Consider the following 24,672-nt stretch of genomic DNA (forward strand, 5'->3'; position numbering starts at 1 on the left):
CAGATATAGCCATTGACATCTTCCCAAACTGCTCGTCTGTGAAGTGCACTGTGTTCGTGTTGAGTTTTATTCAAACAGTTTGGGATACCGTTTTATTCTAGTTAGGAAAATGATAAGTCGGCAGTTATTTCGCACCTGCATCTTTTGTGAACACAAAAGTGTGGGCGTAATGAATATATGCTTGGCAGGGAAAAATGTTTTTAATGGTTTCATCACTTTGGTCTTTTATTGGCCTACACATTTTTTTATTATGCAAATTAAAAAATTAAAAAACCGCTCTTTGCTCATTTAAATAGTGTTTAGTGTATGTTGTCAGCCAGATTGTATCATTATTATGTGATTTAACATGGTCTTCATTTTGAAAATCATTTTCTGGGACTGTTAACGGATGAGAAAGATTTATCTCCCTGAGTATTCAGTCAAAAGCTAGACAGTGAGCCTGAATGATGTTGAAATGCCTCTTTGTTCCTACAATGTCTTTGCTGTTTTATTCCTGGGGATTTTAGACTAACCTTTTGTTTTTCTCCCAGAGAGATTCAATGTGTATTTGATGCCATCTCCTAACTTAGATGTACATGGCGAATGTGCCTTGCAGATTACATATGAGCACATCTGCCTTTGGGACGCCCAGAATCCCAGAGTCAAACTCATCTCTTGGCCGCTAAGCGCCCTGCGGCGGTACGGGCGAGACGCTGCTTGGTTCACTTTTGAGGCAGGGAGGTGAGTGCGCTCATTGCTTTTCCATGTTCTTCCCCAGGTGCACGTCCTCCGAGGCCTGGGTTTCGTACGAGACCCACCTTGCACCACCCCTTAGGGACTGCATAGACCGTACCCGTGGGGGGTGTGCGGCAAAACTCTCATATATTAAACATGGCTTCTTTTCCAGGGACAATTCTATGTTCTATGAATATGATATGAATTTTCATTGCACAGTTTGACTTCCTACCACAGCCTGAAGTTGAACGAGGTCCAAATGTGTCCTTCACTGGTCATGCTCCTTGGATCTGGAAAACCTCCCTGTTGTTATTCTATTTATGTTTCCTCCTCTGAGCTGACCGGCCCCTTAGCCAGGTGAGGGGCGGGCACCTTTTGAAGCTGCAGCTGGTGAGTTCCACCTGCTCTGCTTGCAGCTCAGTGCAGGGCACTGGTCCTGGAGGAGGCTGATTCTAAAACGTGCCCCTTGCAATACCCAGGAGCTCTCTCCCGCTTTCCCTGTTGCGAGTTCATCAGGGAGAGAGATCATGGTGCCCTAGCGTTTGGGTTGATCATTAGCTACAAAGAGATCAGTCTCCTCAGTGTGCCTTTCCTTCTCCCCGCCCTTCCTCCATCAAATGTAGGCTCTATTTTTGACACACTGCATTCCAGTTTTACAAGTTAGAATTGTGAATGACTGAATTTTAAGAAACACAAGTCCTTCTGAATATGGCCTGGCATTGCATTAAAGTTGGAAACATCTTATGACCTAAAAAAAATTGTGTTAAAAATCTAAAATAAAATAAAAAGGGAGACAAAATAAAACATACAAATGTAACTAAAAACAAACAACAACATCAAAATGGTGCATCAGAGTGGACAGAGATATATTTGAGATAAGGAGAGTAAACACAGAGTTTCTGACCACCTGAGACCCTGATCCACCCGAATCTGTGACAGTAATGCTCCGCTCAAGTTGCTCTGTTAGTTCATTCCAAACAAAGCCCAAGTATTTAAAAATTGCTTTTCAGAAATAGGATCAATTCGGTGCTCCTACAACCATTCTAGAAAGTTGTAAGATCCCTCTCTCCCATACTGCTCTTCTCGGTCCATTTATTTTCAAGTTCTGAAAGGGCCTGTCAGGTGGAGCACAATTTCACCTACGGTATTGAAATGCTATAAACAAGCTAGTGAATCTCCCAGTTTTCTAAGGTCCTCACCTTAGAAAATAAAACTTTAATCTTCAGAGCAATGTTCTTCCTTTGCCAGAATTTCCTCATGGGAAAACCTCTATATAGGAAATTAAGAATTTGTTTGGGAAGGTGGGTGTATTTTCCTGTCTGGGTGTCAGATGTTACCTATGTACTCATCCTAACCGTGAAATCAAGGTGTAACATATTTTATTATAGACGTTTCTATTGGCCATAAGCCCATACCCTCCCCGCTGTTACTTACATTGGCGCACGGGAGAATTCTGCATCCATTGGGACAATTGGGGCCCATCTCGGGCAGCACTGATTCTAACACGAATATGTCTCAGCTGTTCTTTGATTCACTGTCTGTAGGAAACAGGAATAGGAAAAGTGTATGGCTTTTTATCATAATTTCTGAAGCTTTTGAAACCTTAGCAAACTTTCATAGTATCTCGTGAGTATTTGAAACTTCTTTTTGAAATTATCTTAATGTTCTAGGTTTTACTACTCCTCATACCTTCCTCAATGTTAATTTATTCAGATTGAAATCTGGTTGAATTTCTAAGGTTCTAAGATTATTCTAAAGACTTATATTTCTTCTAAGTCGTGCAGAAACCAGAGCTGTTTTTAAGCAGGTGTGTGTGTGTGTGTGTGTGCGTGTGTGTGAAATCATGTTCCTCTTTCGTAAACAACGGGATGCAGGGCACAGGTGAAGAAGTGGCGAGATACTGAAATAGTTCAGGTGGAAGAAGTGGTGGGTACAAGTGTGGATGTATTGGAGACATACATTTCACAATTACCCAGTGACCTTTAATGGAAAGCTATGAAGCGCTCTCTTGGAAAATGAAAGAGTTTTACCCTATGTCCTTGGTTTCATTATGGTCTGACCTTTTGGGTATTTCCTCCAGGAACTCCAGCACTTAGGTGGTTATAATACCCACAACACCTTCCATGGAGTCTTGAGTCTCATATAGTGCAGGGGCTTCGGATGCCTGTGATCTTGAGCAGCATTCTTATTCATGCCATGCTGGCGAGACTGTGCAAACTCGAGACGAAGGACAAGTATTGGGATTGTGTTCTTGGGATCTTACTCACTTCTCAGCCAGCGTGGTGTTGGTAAGGGACCCTGGCTCAGGAGTCAGAGAGACCTGGATGCTAATCTCTGTTCTTTATGACCTGTTGACCTTGGGCAGAGAGTTCACCTTCCCCTGTAAGTTTATCCAAGGAGTAACATCCTTGCAGGGTGAAAGCAGAGGTGCATGCAGATGGCCTAGAAGGTGCTGGGCTTCTCTAAGTAGCAGCTCTGATATTTTATTACGATTCCCCTGGGAGTAGGACTGGCTTTGCAGGATGCAGACAGTGTTAAGCACAAGGTACTATTACTGTTTTATATTTTGCCTGAAACTCAAACGAAGATGAATTTTTATAGTCCAAGATGCTCTGGATAATGAGATCATCCCTGGTCTCCCCAAGCGTGAAGATTTCATATCTGCCTTGCTTTATTAGTGAAGATAATTTTTTCCTTGGCTATTTTTGGATGTGTTCAAAACAAGGCCGTTTCATGTTAAGTAACATAATTTCCTCCCCGTCTCCCTGCACTAAATGAAGAGGAGTTAAGTCCCTCGAGGCGAGTCGCTTTCACATGCCCAACATGCTTCCGCGAAGGCTTTACACTATGTCTGCTGGGAGCACAGGGAGTGGCCTTGGGCAGACTTCTGCTCCTCGTCAGCCTCTGTGGATGGAGCTGAGTCTTCATCCTGTACAGTGGCCCCATTCCACCCACCAAGACGGACCGTGGGCACGTGTGATAAACTGGACTGGGAGTCGGACAAAACGAATTAAATTATAATTCTACCGCATACTGGCTGTGGGAACTGGAGTGAGTCATCTAACTTCCTGAGCTTCCATTGGCCACCTGGGACATGGCTATAATATAACACATATTCACAAGATCGCCATGGAGATTGGTAAAGCTACAAACACGTGTCTTAAGGCCGGCACCGAGTAGGCAGTTGTATCAACCCAAACTGACAAGAGCAGGAAGGAAATTCATTGGCTTGCATAGCCCAAAGCCCAAGGAGTAGGGATGACTTCAGGCTTGGCTGCATTCAGGGTCAATGACCACCCTAGGTGTCATCTCTCAGCCCTGTTTCTTCTAGGATGGCTTCCCTCTGGCTCCACCTGGTGGCTGCTAGGAGCTGTGGGCTGACCGCACACCATCAGCCTACAGAAGAGATACTGGTATTCCTGCCCTATGCTGACCATTACATTCACAAACTGTCAGGCACCGCACTGAGCACTGTATGCAAAGCCCACAGGGTGTGAATTGAATGGGGTGGTCCTCCCAAGTCAGGAAGGGGTACTGATGTCATCTGAGGGGAATGGATGTGAGGTTTAAAAAAAACACTGACAACGTGTCCAATACAACTTTTAATAATTGCTCAACGCAAGTGGGTGAAGTGACCGACTGCATTTAGCAGCATCACTCAGAGTGGTGCTGAGGTACAGAACACTGGTTCTCACCGGGGGATGGCTCCCAGGGACAGTCGACAAGGTCTGGAGACATTGGTGCCTGTCACAGCTCTGGCAGGGGCACTTGGTGGGCAGAGGGGCCAGAGATGCTGCTAAACCCTCACTCGCCGACAGTCCTCAACACAGAGAGCTATCAGGTCCAGTTATTTGATTGAGAAACTGCTCTTGCAGGGGTATCCACCACTGACAACAATCACTAGTATTTACTGAGTCCTTACTACATGGAAGTCACTGTACTAAGCATTTTGCAAATACAGGCTCATTTAAGCCACTCAGTGATTATATAAACTAGAGGCTGTTATTGTTTAAATTTTTATATATTGATTTAGAGAGAGGAAAAGAGAGAGAGAGAGAGAGAGAGAGAGAGGGAGAGAATGAGTTGTTGTTTCACTTTTTCACTTATTTATGCATTCATTGGTTAATACTTGTATGTGCCCTGACTGAGGATTGAACTTGCAACCTGATGTATCAGGATGACGCTCTAACCAACTGTGCTACCTGGGCAGGGCGCTATTCCCATCTTAAAAGGTGGGCATCTGCGTGACTGGTCCAGTAGAAGATTCAGGGGCCACACTCAGATCTTCTTCCAAACCCTGTCGATTTCTAAAAAGGCTAAGTATTACCATTCTGTGGGCAGTTAGCCTAGTTCTTTTTTTCTCTTTCTTGTTTTTAAAATTGAATTTATTGGGGTGACATTGGTTAATAAAATTATATAGGTTTCAGGTGTGCAATTGTATGATACATCACCTGTGTATGTATTGTGTGTTCACCACCCAAGCCAAGCCTCCTTCCACAGAAGAAGCCTCGTTCTTAATTGACTTCTCAGGGTTGAGGGAGAGAGGGCATCCTCCCACAGCCAGTCCCTGACACCAGGGGGGTAGCTTGTCAAAATGCTGCACTGTTATCTCAGGCGCTCACCAGGAGGAAGGCTGTCCATTAATAAGCAACAAGCTGGCAAGGATATTGCTTATTTGAATAGGCCTCCTGAGATATGCTCTAATGTATACATTTTCTTAGTTTACTTCACTTCTGGAAGCTTCTCTTTGTCCTCTGTCCGTTTGGTTTGCAGTGCAGGCTCATACAGCAAGGATTGGTCACCTCTCCCGGGCAGCAGTGGCATGACTACAGGTCAGTAGGGTTTTTCAGATGCTATTTCTCCCCCTGCTCCCCATTCTCCCCCCCAAGCAAAGCTGACCATATCTCAGTTTTTTCCCTTGAAGAAATTCAGAGTTGACACATACACTTTTTAGTAAAGTGCAGTTGCAGAATTAGTTGCCCCTGGAGAGCAAGAACACCTAGTATATCTGGGAGACTGAGGCACAGCTTGCTTCTGTTGTGAGAGGTTTCTCTTGTCTTTTGTTTGTCTCTTTCCACCTGGAAGCCCTGGGACCTCAGGGAAGCCCTGGGGTGGGCAGGGGCTCCGATGTTTGCGTGAAGTGCTGACTGCGCGCCATCCCCCCTGGAGCCATTCTGAAGTGTTTATTGTTCAAAGCGAGGGGGCAGATGCCCACGGGTGCCCTGTTCATATAGGAGCTGCTGCCCAGTTAGAGAGCTCTCTTGGCCCTCCTCGCCTCCCCACTGCCAGGAATGATCTTGGGGTTTAGCACCCCCAGAGGGAGAGCCCCTCAGGTGACACTTGGCGAAGGCAGCACTGAATAATTACCACGCTCGGCTCGCTCGAGCACTCTCTGTCCCAGCTGGAGACTCTCTGGAGCTTTCGACATTGTTTTAAGGAAACATCTGGTTGTGCCAACAATATGCGAAGAAGAGTGACATTGCACTCATAGGTGCTTTTCCTTTCACCTTTGTGAAAAAGCTTGTTTTGGATGGAAAGACATCCGAACAACCTTGGAAAAGAAATAATCTAGTTCCTGTGTATATCACTCTAAACACAAGTCCAATTGGTGAAAAGACTTTTCATTGGAAAAGAAAATTGTTCCCCTTCTCATCGGTGAATTTGCAGCTGAAAGGACAATTATTCTGGGAGAAATCTTTGAATGTTCTCTATCCGTCTTGATTCTAAGCTATTAATTGTCTATGATTTCTGAATATTTTATAGAGCATATCTTCATTCTTGTTAAGAGATTGAAAGCAAATTAACAAATGGCAAGTGCCCACTCTCCCCACTATGCTGCCGAGATGGACTTGAATGGAGGTGAACTTGATCTCACGCACAGGGCTTGGTCAGAAGTGAAATCACTTCTGTTGCAAAGAAAGCAGAACCTGCTATTGCACCAGGTATACCATTTGTTCTAAGATATTACCTATCCCAAAATAATCTATCTATATAAAAGCCTAAGGGACTGTTACGGCCTGTCGACCAAAGGACTTATCGACTAGTCGCTATGTTGTGCACTGAGCAGCAGGGGGCAGAAACAACACAGGAGCCGCCCACTGGTGGTCAGTGCGCTCCCACAGTGGGGGCGCCACCAGGCTCATGGCTGGCGAGCACAGCTGAGGCAGTGCAAACCTCTCCCGCCTCCACGCCAGCGGCACAGCACCCCGCCCAGGCTCGGGCTCCTCTCCTGTTGCCTGATACTTGTGTACTACTACATCCTTGGGGGATGTCAGACTGCTGGTTTTGGCCCAATCCCCGAAGGCTGGCAGTCCGACATCCCCCGAGGGGTCCAGGATTGGGAGAGGGCACAGGTCAGGCTGAGGGACCCCACCGGTGCACTAATTCATGCACTGGGCCTCTAGTTTTAATTATAAAGTGGCACAAATGAATAGGAGGAAGAATTCCCTCTACTCACAGAATAATCTCGTTAATGACCATCATTCATAGGCGTCTCATCATCGTGTGCCTGCTCTCTGCCAGATGCTGTTGGGTGTGGGGTGTGAAGTCAGACCCCAAGGCCACCATCGTAGGCTTAGTTGGGTCCCCCGAGCTCCTGTTATCAGAGCACATGAACCCCTAAAGGAAACGGTGAGTCTCTTAGGACCTTTGGGGAAAATTAGACACCCATCAGTGCATCCGGTCTGGTGATCATCTTTCAGAAGTTTATTTTAATGTGTATTATTTATCTACTTTTTCCAGATTTATTGAGATATAAGTGACATATAACATTGTTTAAGATGTACAGTGTAATTTGATTAATTGCATATATTGCAAAATGATAGCTATAATAAGGTCAGTGAATACCTTCACCACCTCACGGAATTACCTTTTTCTGTGATGAGAACATTTAAGATTTACTCTCAGCAACTTTCAAATATATAATACAGTCTTTTTAAACGATGGTGACCATATTTTCCATTATAACCCTAGAAATTACTCATCTCCTAACCAGAAGTTTGTACCTTTGACCAACATCTCCCCATCCCCCCAGCCCCAGCCCCTGGTAACCACATTCTAGCCTCTGTTTCCATGAGGTGAGAGTTTTTAGACCCACGTGTCAGTGAGATCATTCAGTGTCCATCTTTCTCTGTCCGCTGTACTTCACCTGCCACAGTGGCCTCGAGTTCCACCCATGCTGTGACAAATGGCAGCTTTCCTTCCTTCTTGATGGCTGAGGAACATGCCTGTGTCACATTTTCTTTACCATCCACCCTCCGGTGGACACAGGGTGTTCCCAGGACTGGCCATTGTAAATAATGCTGCCATGATCATGGGGGTTCAAATAGCTCTTTGAGATAGTGTTTTTATATCCTTTGGATAGATACCCAGAAGTAGGATTGCTGGATCAGGAGGTAGTTCTATTTTTAATTTTTTTGAAGGACCTCCATATGTTTTCCTCAGTGGCTGCACCAGTTACTATTCCCACCAACAGTGCACAGGGGTTTCCTTTTCTCTGTCTCTGCCAGCGCTGTTATTTCTCGTCTGTTGCTAGTAGCCATCCTCATTGTGTGAAGTGGTTTGATGTCCCTGCTGATGAGTGATGTTGGGCATCTTTTCATGTACCTGTACCTGCTTTATGGTGTGGCCATCTCACAGTAGGCGATGGCTCCCTCCTGTGTGTGTGGGACCACTTTATATGTGATGGTACCTCAGAGTTCCAGAAACGCCTAGCAAAAGCGAGGCATCCTTTCTTCCTTCAGACATTCACTGAGCGCATCCTGATGGCCGGGTGTGGTTCCAGGCCTGGGGATGAGGCAGTGAGTGAAACAGTGAGGCGTTGTCATTTTGAAACTCACTCTCTAGAAGAGAGGAAGACAACACAAACCATTTAAAAATGTGAAATAGATGTTAGATTGGGTGAGTCGCACAGCGAAAAATAAAGTTGTTTGAGAGGAAGTGCCAAAGGAGCGTGCAGTTTGCAATAGGATGAGCAGGGCTGGCTTTGCTGAGTCAGGGACGTAAAGTCCTAGAAGAGGGGAGAGAGTGAGCCATGGGGGGATCGAGGGGAAGAGCATCCCAACCGGAGGAGGGGGCTGGGGAAGGTGCTGAGGGGAGTGTGCCTGTGTGCACACTGTGCTCAGAGCAAAATGAGCAGGGGCGGGGCGGGGGGCGGGGCAATGTGTGGTAAAGGTGCTCTGTCAGACTGTGTGGGGCTTGAGGCCCTTGTAAAGGTTTGTCCGCTTTTAGTCTTAGTCAGATGGGTAGCCACTGGGGCTGCGAGTTGGACAACTGCAGAATTTGCAGGGGACCTTCCTCACCTCGGATGCCAATTGCAAGTCCCGAGGTTGAATAATATGCTAAAGTGACTCACGGAAAGCTGTGAAACTCAGGGTTAAAGTTTATTACAGCGAAGGACACAGATGACATCTGCCGAGGGAAGAAGCGCGCGCGTGTGTGTGTGTGTGTGTGTGGGTGTGGGTGGGGGGGCAATGGAGCCCAGGGAAGTAGCAGGCAGGAGCTTCCACCGTCTTCCCCCCAGCATGGCCCTCCTCCCTCAGTATGACAGTGATCTCCCGGGCCACAGGGCTCAGGGTGTTTCTGGGGGCTCCATGGCATGCGTGCATGATTGATTTATTGGTTGCCCACGTGGTTGATTGATCTCAGTCCCACTAATACCACAAGACCCAAAGCCCCACCCTAAATCATATTGTTCCTATGTGGCTAGAACCCCAGGCAAGCAAAAGGGAGGTGTTCATGACCCTGAGGAGCAGCAAAAGCTGCAGGGGATGGGGTGCCCACCTCTCTCCACAGCTGTGCCTTTCCTTTCTTATTGCCCCTTTGACCGACATGTCTCATGCCGCCATATTATTCTCGAATCATTCACATATGTAGATTTTGTCTAACCAAGTAAATTGTAACCACCATAAAGAAAAAGCCATGTTGCTTTTATTAATTTTATTTTTCAATGACAGTTGACATTTAATATTATTTCGCATTAGCTTCAGGTGTATGCATAGCGGCAAACAATCATATGATTTACACAGTGATCCCCCATAAGTCCCGTACCCTCCTGGCACCACACATAGTCAATACGATATTGTTGACTATACCTGTGCTGTACTCTGCATCCCGTGACTATTGGTAGCGGCCAGTCTGTACTTCTCAGCCCCTTCACCTCTAAAAGCTGTGTCTTTACCTTTGTTTGTACCCATCACAGCCACCCTTATGATTTGCCATATATTCACCTAACAGGTACTGATCCCTTCAATTATAATATGTAATTACAAATGTAAAATTCAACGTTGAGTTAGTAAACTGCTTTTGCAGGGGTGGAGAGAAGAGTATCCTCTACATACATGTTGAGTATAAGATTCAGCCTGCTTTTAGCAGTGTCCAAATATTCTAGAACAGTGGTCAGCAAACCTCGGCTCTTTAGTCCCTGGAATGTGGCTCTTCCACAAATACCACATGCAGGCGCTCATGTACAGTGGGAAGTTGACTTAAAACTTTAAGTAAAGTTTATTAAGTTAATTTTAGGGAACGTTGTGGAATGAAAGAAGATGTAGTGTCGAGGATTGAGAAAGGTATGTTGAGATGGTTTGGACATATAGAGAGGATGAACGAAAGGAGATAGACGAAACAAGTATACAAGATGAGTGTGGATGGGGGAGTTGGAAGGGGTCGACCTCAGCGAACATACCTCAATCAGATTGAGGACGTCTTTAGCAAAGGCCAGCTTAGGAGTACCCTAATTAAGTTAATAACAATGTACCTACCTATATAGTTTAAATTTAAAAAAGTTAGCTCTCAAAAGAAATTTCAATCATTGTACTGTTGATATTTGGCTCTGTTGACTAATGAGTTTGCCGACCACTGTTCTAGACACACAGCTATATATTCAACAAACATACACACCCATGCATATGAATCCATCTATAAAGTAAGGAAACATGGAACTGATTGGCTTACTGATTTCACCAGTTTTCTTATTAACACTGCCTGGCATGAGATCATTCGTTTTGGTTTATATAATTTCAATCCATTTGTATTTTTCTAATAAAGGATGTTGAGCCCAGTGTGTCTCAATGGGTTGGACGTTGTCCTATGCACCAAGAGGTCGCCCGTTCGATTCCCAGTCAGGGCACATCCTGGGTTGCAGGCTCAATCCCCAGTGGTGGGTTGGGGTAGGGGGAAAGTGCGTGCAAGAGGCAGCTGATTGATGTTTCTCTCTCATCATTGATGTTTCTATCTCTTTCCCTCTTCTTTCTTCTCTCTCTAAAATAAATTTTTAAAAAACATTGAAAAAAGTAAAAGATGATGCTGTGAAATGTGATTGGCAAAGAGAAGGGGTTTCTCAAGTTGGGCCTTCAGTGCCCTTGGGGACCATTGCGTTCAGGTGGCGACTGCGGAATAGTGAAGACCGTGGCCTCCCAACACTCACGCTCAGTACAGTACACTGCAGCCAGGCATGAGGCTCTCCATCCCTCCCTCCCCACTAGGTGGGAATCACTGGACTTTGCCCTTTCAAGGCGTTCAGTGCGCAGTCATTCTGCTGGGACTGTTCTCATAGCTTACTCTTCCAAACCATCCCCCTCCTGCGGCATCTCAGCGAATCCTCAGTTTCAGAAGCCTTGCCCATGGGGCTGGGTCAAGTCCCCAGTTATGCGTTCTCTAGCACTGCCTCCTTCACAATGCATTATACGGTTCTTTATTGAGCACCAAATATGGAGGCCACGCCCAGTCTAGGCACTGACGGGAGAGCTGCAAAGTCAGGACAGAGCTGTCTGCATGGCCCTCACACTTCAGTGCAATGATAGAAGGGCATCTAATTGAAAATTTGCTCTGTGCACCCTACATGCCATGTGTTGTACTTTCAGTAAAACTGGGTGACAGTGACTGTCATTATATTTACTTTTCAAAAGAAATGCAGGCTGAGGGAGGTTAGATGACGGGCACCAGGTCACAGAGCAGGTGAGGGCCATCCCAGCAAGGCGACCAGGAGCCCAAGTCCCGCCCCCTTGCTGCGTTGCCGTGGTACTGGTGGTACTTCTGGGCACGGGTGAATGAACTTCTCACTGTTTTTCAGCGCTCTTGTTTTTCTTCTTGGCCAGTTGCACAAACCATGGTTTGGAGTGACAGGCATATCATTCAGGCAAAGTAATTATTGGGAAATTCAAAACTCAAAGTGCATTGACATGGCTACGCTATTCTTCTATCTGAATCCCTATCTTCAGAAAGGACACAGGAGATGGCAAACTTAAACTCATCACTTCACCTCCTCTGGGTTTCCATCCCTGCTCTCTGTTAGTGTGAGGCCACAGGACGGAGCACTGCTGGACCGGTGTCCGTGGGAAAGTCAGTGGGTAAGAGAAAGGAGGCCGGACATGGAGAGTGAAGTGTGTTCGCAGTGCTGTCTGGCTGGAGCCATTAGAGCATCTTCGTTCTGGGCTGTTTCTCCGAGATGAGCCGCAGACGTAAGGCCACGTAAGGCCATTAGCCCGCTTGATGCGTATTCTTTCTACTTCCTTGCCTTTCTTCTTTTCTTTTTTTCCCCTATTTCCCTCTTATTTGCCTTGGGGTGTTTGCCCATTGTATTATTTTGACAAAGGCGTGTAGTAACGATTTTAATGGATTTAAAGCTGCTTATGAAACAGCACACGAATCTATCTGGAGGGAAGGAGAGACATAAAAGAACTCATGGGCTGAGGTTAGCAGAGATGGATGGAAGAGCATCTGAAGGACCATTTTGTTCATATCACCTTCCTGGTTCTCACTGTCCCACCTCCCACCGAAGGACACGTGCCTGTGAACAGGGTGGATGAAAGCCTTGGCAGCTCAAACCCAGGCCTCACTGCTGTTCTGTGGAGAGCTCTTCAGAGCAAATTGCTGGCCTCCTGGCAGATCAGGTTAACATGGGCAGAGCCCCAACTCTCCCCCAGCTTAAAAAAAGGAATAAGTTGGTAACATTAAAAATTCAGGTTGTTTCTCATAGAAATCAGGTGCGCTGGCTACCGGATAATCAGAAGCTGTGGCCCCATTGGGCTCCTATGTCCCCACGTGACTAGGGCTGCTTGGGGCTGCTGTTCGGGAGCCACTCCGCCTGCTCTACATTGAAGTGTGTCTGAGCTCTGCATCCGTTCACCTGGTGTAAACCTGATTGGATCTGAGATTGTGAGCCCTGGTCCTTACTGTACGTGGCAGGTGGTGTGTGCATTGTGTGTGTGTGTTTGTGTGCGTGTGCATGTTGGTGAGGTGTGTGTCTTCCAGATCCTCTGGTGGAGGCAGGTGGTCTATTGTTGCTGTACTTTAAAGAATACTTGATGCTCCAATGGTTGTGATTTCACTTGTTTTCGATAACAATAATTATTTAGAGATGCAGATGTCCTTAAAGGAAGGTTGTAGATTCATTATGTTGAGCAAAAGTAGACATTGGATGAAAGAGGGATTGCCAAAGAGGAGGTCTTGCCAACGAGCAGGTCATAATATAGATGGAGCATTTCACCAGCTGTGTTAAGATAATATAGAGTAGAAAACATCAGCATGTTATAATTGAAGATGCATAAATAGCGAGGTAAATATACTGGCTCCTAATCTAAGCTACACTTATTACTGTGGTTGCAGTCACAAGAACTTTAAGAGCAACTGGATTGCCAAGTTTGAGAAACAGAATTTGATATTAAGCAATAAACTACCACTGTTTCTAGGTAACAAGTATCTTCATTCTTTTTAGAGCCAAGATTGGCATATACATAAGTAAGTAAACAACAACATTGGTCATAGGGGAAGCCAAAGGCCACTTCTTCCTCTTAAAGAGTTGACTGAGGCTACTTCCTCTTCTTCCGGAATGATAGTTCCATATTTGATGGGAAAAGGAGCTGTGAAAAATGAAGACCTTGCACAATTAGGTGTCACATTTGTCTGATGGCATCATTGAGGAGGGAAGGGCAGTGAGCACTGGGCAGTGAGGGAACGTGACTGAAACACATCAGTTCTTAGTTTTCATTCCTCATTGGATTGGCGTGACTTAATAATTAAAATCACACAATCAACCCCCTGAGGTAGTTCTTTATATTAGCTTCCTGAAAGAGCCACCATTTATTCTTTTCCTTCTTCTCACCTAGCCCATATCAGTGAAATCCAAGCGAGGCAGGTTTTGACGGATTACGTACACTGTGCTATATGTGCTGAAAATTGCCATATGGTCGTGGTATCAGGCCAACTGTGGGAAATTAGATAGGGAGAAATCTTTCTATTTTTATTGCATTAATTGCATAGACTGGGCTAGATAAAGTAATTAACAGCCGTTTGGGTGGAAATGTGCTTGATTTCCATGTTGTTTTCTTCAGATGTGAGCGAAACTTGGCCCTCAAGCCAGGATTCAGTTTTTCAGCAGGAGATTCTGAGATGGAGGGAGTGGCATTGTGTCTTTGAATAATTAAGGTCTTTAAAATAAACAAACAAAAGCAACGTCTTTGTTTACTGCCGATAGATGTATAGATCAAAATCAGAACTTTAAAAATATCCTTGCATGTAATTTTGCCCACGTCCTTTAGAAATATTTAGAGTACTTAAATATATTGGTAATTCTACATATCATGTATGTACACACACACACACTAAAGTATACTTAGCAATTAAAACACCTTTATTAACTTCTTGCCTAACCGTGTGTACCAGTCTCCCTTGTGAATGGACTTCATTCTGGTTTAACAGTCTGAGGCGGAGATGACCTTCCTCTGAGTCGTTAACACTAACCATCAGACCACAGAGCTTCGCTGGGGACCTGCTCTTCTGTTGGCCACGTTAATGCAGCACCATCATGATCCCCAACAAAACTCTCAGCTGCATTTGACTCCTCACATTGAGTGGAAGCTGGAGTCAGATTGCACCTCTGACTTTGGAAATGAAGGCATCCTTAAGGCATCATCTGTAAGGGAAGTTAGAACTGAGCCTGGGAGTCATGGAACCCTTAGTTCACCCCTGAGCTGGACGGTGGGGACACTGACGGGTCTGATTCCTGGACTGAAGGGGAAAGCAGTCCCACAGGTCTCCTGCTTTGACAACAGGAAAGCAGAGTACAAGGATTATGCTAAAAATCAAGAAATGGCCTTTTTTATTTTATTAACTTTTTGTTTCTTGAGAAAAAAATCAGCATGTTAGCCAAGAGAGATAGGTTCCTGCCTGTAGTAATAGCAGCTTGTTGGAAATGTGGGTTCTCACTCACTCTGTTTAGCAGATGGGCATGAGTGTCCTCGCCTCATGCAACATCCATGGGTCTGGTCTCCTGGTGCGTCCGAGGCTCTGGCACCTGGCTCCTGGGGCGGGGCTCTCAGAAGCTCTGTTCTTGTTTCCACAGGATGTGTGAGACTGGCGAGGGGCTGTTTATCTTCCAGACGCGAGACGGGGAGGCCATCTACCAGAAGGTGCACTCTGCCGCGCTGGCCATCGCTGAGCAGCACGAGCGCCTGCTGCAGAGCGTGAAAAACTCCATGGTAGGTCGGGGTTCCTTCCTCAGCTCCCAGTGGGAACTGCCTTCGGCTGCGACCTGGGATCCCTGTGCTGGAAACCACAGGCGGCGATTAGGCAGGGGTTTACTCCTGTCCTCACCCAGGTATTCCTCGGATTCCATGTCACCCTGGGACGGCCCGGAGTGGCCCGTGGCTGAGGCAGTCACCTCCTTATCTACTTTGTGTCACAGTTCCTATAGGTGTGTACCGTAATCAGTTTGGGCTCCTATAACCAATACCATTGACTAGATGGCTTATAAACAACAGACATTTATTTATTTCTCTCCCTGGGAGGCTGGGAAGCCCAAGGGCAAGTTGCTCTCAGAGTCACTGTCTGCGGGGAGGGCCCACTCCCTGGCTCATAGCTGGCTGTCTTTTCTCTCTGTCTTACACACAGAGGGGACTTGGAGTGTCTTTATAAGGGCGCTCTGCCCTCAGGACCTAATTATGTCCCGAGAGGCCTGCCTTCTAATACCATCCATTTTGGGGTTAAGATTTCAATGTATGGATTTAGGGGGAACATGATTATTGGGACATAATTGTAGGGAGTATGTACATTAGAGTCAATTTGGGGTGTATGGACACCTGTGGGCACAAAAACTATGAGGATTACCTGCCTATAGATAGATGGTGATCGCTGTATCAGATGTTGTAATTTCCAATGTCAACGGGGTCAGGGGAAAAACATAAGAGAGAGAAGAGAGCTGAGAGGAAACTGAAATGAAATCTCAAAAGCCAAAGACCTGATAACTGTTGACATGAGACTTCGGGCTCCATGGAGGAGATCTCTTGATTTTTTTTTTCAGAGAAGCCAAGGATTTGAGTCTGTATATGCTACCTCCCAGTCTATAACTGTTGGAAATTCATTTTAATTAAAGGCAACAACAAAACTGTCCCAATTTGTGGGCCAAAGAAGACTTGTCCATAGACTGCATCTTGCCCATAGCCATGCATTTGCCATCTCTGGTTGATAAACCTTCATAGTCTTCCAGGATAGAGACTCCACAAACACTGACACACACGAGCATCCACAGACGCTCTCTCGGGACACCTACCCTGTTTGTTGCTTTGTATTAGGGACTGTCACTCATACCGAGAACTGTGATTCTTGAGTTTCTTCTTTGAGAAGAATAACATGAAACTGTAATTGAATGCAGAAGAGTTAAACAATGCAAATCATGCATCGTGGCTGCAAACACATGCAGGGCTGCCCATCTGGAAGGAAATCTGCAAAACCGAAGGCACTGTGTTGGCATGCTAGCACTAGGGTAGTTTGCAAATTGCTGATGTAAACATGTGGGCTGGTTGGATTTAAAGAGGGAGGGAAAGCATGTCAGTAACATGATCTGTCCCAGAGCAGTCCTGAGTTATCCCAAGTGGCTTGTGCATGCATTGCTTCAGGATTTCAGAGCAGGAATCGGCAAAGCTTTTTGTGAAGGGCCAGGGAGTAAATGCTGTAGGTTTTGTGGACTAAGATGGTCTCTATTTCAACTCCTTAGGTAAAGCAACCATAGGTAAAACATCAAATGGGTGTGGTGTGTTCCCAAAACACTTGAATTCAAACTTCATGTAATTTTCATATCATGAAATATTTTCCCCTTCATCATTTAAAAACGTTCTTTTTGAATTAATGCAGATTTGATATCCATTTCCCCATATGCTTACCAACTCTGGATATCACTATAGAGCTAGATAAATGGATGGATGGACAGATAGCTGGCTGGCTGGATTGGATGGTGGGTGGATGGATAGACATTAGCTAGTCAGCTGTACAGTCGAATTCAAGTCACTTCAAATTTACAGGGCAACATGCGATTGCATTAAAGTTGTATAGCTATCCATTAGATGCCTTCAAACATCTGAGCAGGTTTTTTCAAGATGACCTTGTTTGTGAAGCCATCAATTAGCATAAATTGTTGTGTGCTTGGAAGGGAAGTTCTGCACACACATTTTTCCATTTACAACCTCCTCATTACTTCCGCTAAAATTAATCAGGATTATGAGTCATGCCTTCAGATTATCCTCTTGCAAATTTAACGGAAAATAACATTCGTTCTTAATTCACTGTATGCTGAAGGGGTTCTACAACTGAATGTGATTTTAAAGCAATAGCGTTCTGTTTTAGATGGAAATGAATAAGTGTCAAAATGGGATCTGAATTCCAAGGGAGTTAAACAGGATTGCAGAAGGCTTAAAAACCACGTACTTGAATCAATTTCTGATTAGGAGAGAAAAGAGATGCGGTGCTAACATGAAGCAAGTGATGACAACATGACTGGCCACCCTCCCTGGGCTACAATTTTGAGTTTTCTGGTCATTGGAAATGGATCCACCCAGAGCTGGCTGTATTCTCAACTAGGAATTGCCTTTATGTCACTGTTGGCTTGCTTCCCTGAGACAGCTAAGGTTATAAATGGAGAAAGATAGCGAAGCTAACCTCTAGGCTTAGCCTCATTATTAGGAAGCCCTGGCCCACTGCTAGCTGACTTCGTCCCCAGACAGAATCCCGCACTGTGGGAATGCAAGTTGGACTTTGCAGCCTGGAGTGAATTAGCTTTGATCAGACTTATGACCTTGTGTCCCAGAGGTCATGAAGAGGAGGCGTGTGGGTTGGATAATAATAGCAAGTATTGCTATTGTGGTCGGCTGAGTAATGGCTCTCCAAAGATGTCCACATCCTCGTCCCTGGAGCCTGTGAATGTTTCCTTATGTGGCAAAAGGGATTTGCCAATGTGATCAAGCTAAGGCTCCTGAGATGAGGAGGGTACCCTGGTACCCTGGATTCTCTAGGTGGGCCCAAGCTAACCACAGGGTCCTTATAGGAAGAAACAGGAGGAGTCAGAGTCAGACAGGAGGCAATATGATGTTGGAAGCAGAGGGACAGAAAGAGGGAGACAGTGGAAGATTCTATGCTGAAGGCTTTGAAGGTAGAAGAAGGAGATGTGAGCTGAAGGATGTAGGTGGCCTCGAGAAGGTCATGACCTCGAGAAGGTAGAAAAGCCACGGGACCGAGTCTCCCCTGGAGCCTCCAAAAGGAACCAGCCCTGCGGACACCTTAATCTTAACCCAGTGAAACTGATTTCAGACTTCTGGCCTCCAGAATAAATTGCTTTTGTTTAAAGCTACCACGTTGTGGTAATTTGTTACAACAGCCATAGGAAATGAATACAATAATAAGATCAATAGTAATGGAAATGTTTCATGCCTTTCCCCTGTGGCAGACAACCTGTTAAGGACTTTCTGTGTACTTTCTAACCCTCAAGATGACCCTTGGATTTAAGGCCTAAGGACACCAGCTTGGAATCAGTGGGCTCAAATTTGGAGCAGGGGTGACCTGCTGGGGTAACCCCAAATTATGCTTTATGTCTGAATCAAGCCCCTAATACATGTTGTCTTTGCCTGCATGAGATCTTCTCACTCTGTTCTAAAAATTCCAAATCAGTGGCCAACATTCAAAAATGAAGGTTTCACATAAAGCTCAGATTTCTGTACCATCTTGAAAAGTGAAAAGGGCAGGTAACACTGGTCTCACATCCCCACATGGCAACCATCAGCTCTGCCCAGTAACGTCTGCCCCTTAGGTAGAATGGCGTCTTCAGTTCTCCCAGTGCCTACCATGCTCGGCGTCACTCAGCAACCGGTCCTTCTCTGGGCGTTTATGCCATGCTGTGGCAATGGATGTCTCGCCTCTGTTACTACATGTATTCATTTTCTATTGCTGCATAACAGAGTCCCACAAACTGCACCATAAAACACACCCACTTATTGTCTCCTGGTTGCTGTGGGTCAGAGTTTTCATATGGCTTAGCTGAGCTCCCAGCTTCAGTTTCTCACAAAGCTGTGGCACTGGTGTCCACTGGGCTCCAGTCTCACCTGAAGGTTAGACTGGGGAAGGATCCATTTCCAAGCTGTTATGGTTATTGGCAGGATTAAATTCCTTGTGGTTGTAGGATAGAGGGCCTCAGTTCTTGTTGACTTGGATGAAAGCCTGCCTTGCCACATGGACCAACACACCCACTTACTTAGCCAAAACCAGCAAGAGAGAGAGTCTCCTTGCTAGATGCGGGGGGGGGGTGTCACAATCCTAAGTATCATAATCATGGAAACGGCATCTCATCACCCTGTCATAGTCTATTAATTAAAAACAAGTCACCGATCCTTAACACCATCAGAGAAGGGGAGCACTGGGGGCATGAAGACCTGGATGAGAAGATCATGGGGCCACCTTACTGCCTGTCCCCACACCACGCAGACTTCTGGGGTCCTGTTCATTTAGTGTTTTGATTTTACCTTCTTGATACTTTTTCTACTTTATGGTGTTTTGCTAATGATGTCATTTATTTATTGAACATCTGCTATAGGCCAGGCACGTTAGTAATAATAGCCACTACAGTTCTTCAAGCCTCCTGCAATATGCCAGACACTCTACTTGCTTTTCCTCTGATCACCACAATATCTTTGTGAGGTAGATGCATTCACGCATTCTCATTCATTTGTTCATTACAAAATGCTCATTGAGGACGTAGATGCTGTTATGTGCTGTGGCATGTAGTGGTGATTGACAGGTGAGGCCCATGCTCCCCTGGGGCTTACAATTCAAGAGAATATTACTCCTGACTCTTGGCCTGGAAGGAATCACTGTCCCTGTCATGTAAGTGAGCAGAACTGATGCTCAGAGTGGCTAAGTCACTAACCTGCAGCTGTAGAGCCCGTTATTGTTGGAGCCAGGAATGCAGGGTCCCTGCATCTGGTCCTGAGCCTCTACCTGCGGCCACAATGCCTCACCCCCTTGGAGAGTGTGAAAGCCCTTACATCCCTCTTATATCCCCACTCAGCATTCTCAAATTATCCTGAAAACCTTTCAGAAATATCAACTTAGAGTATATCTTTTTAAAAAATCACTGTTTCAGGACACCCTATTTCTTTTGGCAGTTTTGGCACCAGAAAGCAACTTCATAATTCTCCCCTCCCTTATTGCTTTTTAAACCAGTGTATTATTATTACTGCTCTGAAGGGGGTGCTCCTTGAGGCAGGTGGGCCTGGATTAGGGGAGACCCCTCTGTTGAGTGAGATGGCCCAGCTGCCGGCTGCCTTGCTGGAGGAGCCACTGGGAGTCTGGGGCACAGCTCGGGGCTCCCTGAGAAGCCGCTATTTTTGCCACCTTGGAGATCAGTGTCTATGACAGAGTCTAATTTTGGAATAAGGAGTGGAGGAGTGTGGGATGGTCCTCATTCCACGACGGGCCTGTCATTTCTAGAATTTCCTTAAGGCGCGAGCGAGCGACAGGGTGGAGAATGACTGCAATTTGGCAGGCTTTCCCCGGCTGCGGGACGGGAGGTGACATGTGGGCCCTGGTGACAGCTCCCTGCACTCTGGAACCTGACGCGTACACAGGTGTGTGAGTGGAATCTGAATGACTCTCACTTGGTTCCCTCTTTTTTTGTTGGTGGGTTTAATTGACAGATTTTCTTCCACACTAGGTTCTGCAAATAAAATTTGGTAATGAGTTTGTAGAATTCAAGTGGAATTCTTCCACAATTCTGGAAGCCAAAGTCATTTATAGTCAACCTCATTTAAAAAGCAATAGGCTACACACTTAAAAAGATATATAGAGAGGGCATCCAATGTGAGCCAGCACAGCCAAGGGTCCAAGGGTTCGGTGAGCCTGAGGGGGTGGGGGGGGGACCGTGAAGGATTAAAGAAAAGACAGACAAAGAGAATAAGCTGGGTCTAGAATCAGCCGTGGGCAAACTACGGCCCGCGGGCTGGACGGCCCGTTTGAAATGAATAAAACTAAAAAAAAAAAAAAAAAGACTGTACCCTTTTATGTAATGATGTTTACTTTGAATTTATATTAGTTCACACAAACACTCCATCCATGCTTTTGTTCCGGCCCTCAGGTCCAGTTTAAGAACCCATTGTGGCCCTCGAGTCAAAAAGTTTGCCCACCCCTGGATGAACCTCCTGTGCTTGGCTGAGGCCATAGAGAGAGATCCAGAGGGCAAGCTGAGCCTTTATTTTATAGCCAGAAGTAAACAAGGTAGTGGTCACCATAGTTACAATGTTCTTGTGAGTTTCACTTGTTTTGGCAGCACTTGCTGCACCCCCCTCAGCCCATTAGCTGCCCAGATAGGATCTAGGGGGCATCATAAGGTCAAGCTTAATTATGCTAAGAGGGCTGTGCCCTCTAAGCTGGGACTTGTTTGTGGTTTTGCCAACAGGTCAGTCCAGGTTTAACCCTATAGCTGCTCCCTACAAGCCAAGAAATTACAGCATCCATTTCATTACTATTCAGACACCGAAACAGAGCCTTGCCTGCTGGGGTTTTATAGCTCCTCTCCTCCCCCTAGAACTCCCCAAAGAGAAAATGTTTCTTACCTTTTCTTCTATTTATGGGCTCTGATTAATTGGAATTTTTGAAAAGTGTATTGCTTAAAGCAGTTACCAGCTTTTTCCTTTTCCTGAATTAAACCCTTTTTTATATTCTGATATATTAATTATCATTCAAAAACCTTTGACCAAACACCTATCTACTACTTGCAAAGCAATAAGGTAGGCCTTATGGACAATATAAATTAAAGTATGAAAAACATTTTGCATCTTTAAAAGGAGCTTAAAATTTAGATAGGGAGTTACAATTTGTATTCCTCAAATCATGCAACAATATAGTCCTGTAAATTCACTTGGTTATTATCACTTTGGAGGGCATCTTGTCCTTATTTATCAAAATTAATTTGGTACATCTCTTTCCCCAGCAATAGTACTTGTAGGAATTTACTCTAAAGACATACTAGCAGAAACCGAGATGCCGTGGACACGTGCCTTTTCCTTACATTCTGCTGTTTAGCAAGTGTTTGCTGAGCCTTGGTTTCGAGGTGCTGAAATGACTGAGGAAGATGAAGTTCACATTCTTGGGCAGCTTATTTGTAATAAGAGACATAAGTGGAAACAGCTTATGTGCCCATCAGAAGAGGATAGTTAGAGAAACTGTGGCCTATGATCTCACAGGAATTTTACCAGGCCGTTAAAGAGCACAGAGAGAATCACACTTGGTAATAGCAAGGGTGTGTGAAGGGCATGAATGAGCAAGAGGCAGGGCGATAGGCCGAGCGGACATGCTCACCCACGGTCTACAAACACAACTTCTGGAGGACGCAAAGGTAACTGGTGACGTTGGTTACCTTTGTGGGGCAGGACGACGGTGTGAGGTCTGGGGAGGGACTTTTACATTTCACCGTATGTCTTTCTTCTTCATTTGAGTTTTTTTTTAAGTCGTGGCTACATAATTGTATTTATAGGAACAGAAACAGTATTGAGCTCCTGGCACATGGCAAACAGAATTGATACCACCGATGGGGGAGAGGGAGGTCTTAGGAATGTATAAAAATTATGTGATAAGAGGTAATGATTGAAGCTAAGAGCTTAGTAGGTAAATTTTCAGGTGCTAGAAATGGGGTCTCCATTAAGAGGAAGGATCATCTTGTTGGAGAAGGTTATGCCTGAGCTGAGTTTTAAGATGAACTACAGTTCGCTACATGCTGCTACTGATGGTGATGATATCTGACATTTATTGAGAACTTACTATATGCCAAGTGCACTGAGTATGTATTAACACTAGACATGTATTAACTTTTAACCTTCAACCGATGTGTCTCTGTTGACGTGGACACTGTCCTCCTATTTTTAAGGTTAAGAAGTTTGAAGTGTGGCCACCCAGCTAAAAGTGGAGGGAGCCAAGATTTAAATCCACACTTCACTGAGCAAAAATGAAATTAATTGGCCCAGTCAGCATGGCTCAGTGGTTGAGCATCAACCTATGAACCAGGAGGTCATGGTTCAATTCCCAGTCAGGGCACATGCTCGGATTGTGGGCTCGATCCCCAGTATTGGGGCATGCAGGAGGCAGCCCATCAATGATTCTCTCTCCTCATTGATATTTCTCTCTCTCCCTCTCCCTTTCTTTCTGAAATCAATAAAAAAATATATTTTTAAAAAATTAATTGAATTACATCACCAAGCACTCCTGCCGAATCCATTAGAAATTGAAAGAGGCTAAGTTGAATGAACCTATGTTTAGTAATAGACGTTGTTTCTTCAGACAGTATAGAATCTAGATACAGATACTACTCTACAACTCAGGCTCCTTTCTAACAGCTGCTGTGACTTTTGTTCCTGTACATTGGGAAAAATGTAATTTTCTGAGCATGCCCTTTTCAATCTCTTATAACAACATAGTAACATGCGATGCTGGGTTTTAATAATGCTTTCACCTGATTCTGAAGTGCTGTCCTACCCCATCCAATTTCTCCCCAGAGCTGTCCACTCCTATAACTTTGCTGGGGTCATTGTTTAGCCGGAGGCTGTGCCTCTGCAGGAAAAGGAAACACACGGAATGTTGCTAACAGGTTGTAGCTTTGTTCATGACTCTAAAGCTAATAGTGATGTTTAAGATGGTGGCTCCCTAAGTAGAGAGAAAATGGAAAGCCTGATAGTGGCAAGACAGCAGGTCATGACCTGAATCGAAGATGCTCATGTGAGAGCAGAAAGCATCTGGTTGACCAGATGGACGTGGTGAGCAATATGGTGCTCCCACTTCCCAGCATCAGTCATGGCAGAGAGGCTAGAGACAGGAATGGTGACGAGGACTGAGAGATAAATGGAATCAGTTCAATGCCATTTTAATTGATTTTGAGAAGGTAGGAAGTGATTTATCCATCTCCGCCAGTGGTTGGCCAATCTTTTCTGGAAATGGCCAGGGTAACTCCTTGAGGCTTTTGGGCCACCTAGAGTTCCTGCTGCTAGTACTTCACTTCCTTCTTCTCCTCTTTTTTTAACTTTAAAAATGTAAAAACTATTCTTGGTTCTGGACCATTTAAAACCAGGCCACCAGGACTTGGCCTACAGCCAGGCTGTAGTTCACTGACCCTGAATCTACACCCCAGGTTTTAGGCAGTAGGTACCAATGAGCTTATTTAACCAGTCTCTCCCTCTAAGCCATGTGGACTTACTTTTTCTAGCAGGAGTTTGCCAGCGGCAAAAGCAATAATCCCAAGTCCCTATCAGTGAAATCAGAAGCCACTTGTGGTTTTAACCAGAATCAGTCATTTTCAGAGAAGCCATTGGCATCATTGAACAAGGGGTTCAGCTTTTGGTTGCCCAGCAGACACATGCTTTGCCTTGTATGGCTTTTTTCCCAGGATATTAAAGTTTGGGCATGACCAGAATCTGACCACCAGAAGGCAGAACTGGGGAGGGTACCAGAGGTGGTGCCAACATGGATGGTTGTCACCAACTTTGAAAGTTTCAACATTCAGGAGAGATCCAATCAATTGTTTCTGCGGAATTGGAAACTGACCACTTACTAGGTCCCTACCCAAGGGTCCATTGACCTGTCCAAGTGTGGAATGCAAATCTTCCCTTATTTTGTGACTTTGTGAGTAACAAGGGGGAGGGAAGAGCTATCTATTGG

General features: G+C 45.2%; 1 protein-coding gene across 1 annotated transcript in view; it reads left to right on the forward strand.

The window, feature by feature from the left end:
- DOK5 (docking protein 5) overlaps positions 1–24,672 on the forward strand; it is a 66,728-nt gene that overhangs the window by 22,448 nt on the left and 19,608 nt on the right. Inside the window, exons 5-6 of the mRNA XM_023759408.1 lie at positions 531–720; positions 15,053–15,188. Of these exons, the coding sequence (XP_023615176.1) occupies positions 531–720; positions 15,053–15,188 (326 nt within the window). The remainder of the gene's footprint in view (positions 1–530; positions 721–15,052; positions 15,189–24,672) is intronic.

Source organism: Myotis lucifugus, unplaced genomic scaffold, assembly GCF_000147115.1.
Source record: "Myotis lucifugus unplaced genomic scaffold, Myoluc2.0 scaffold_155, whole genome shotgun sequence".
Classification (NCBI taxonomy): Eukaryota; Metazoa; Chordata; class Mammalia; order Chiroptera; family Vespertilionidae; genus Myotis; species Myotis lucifugus.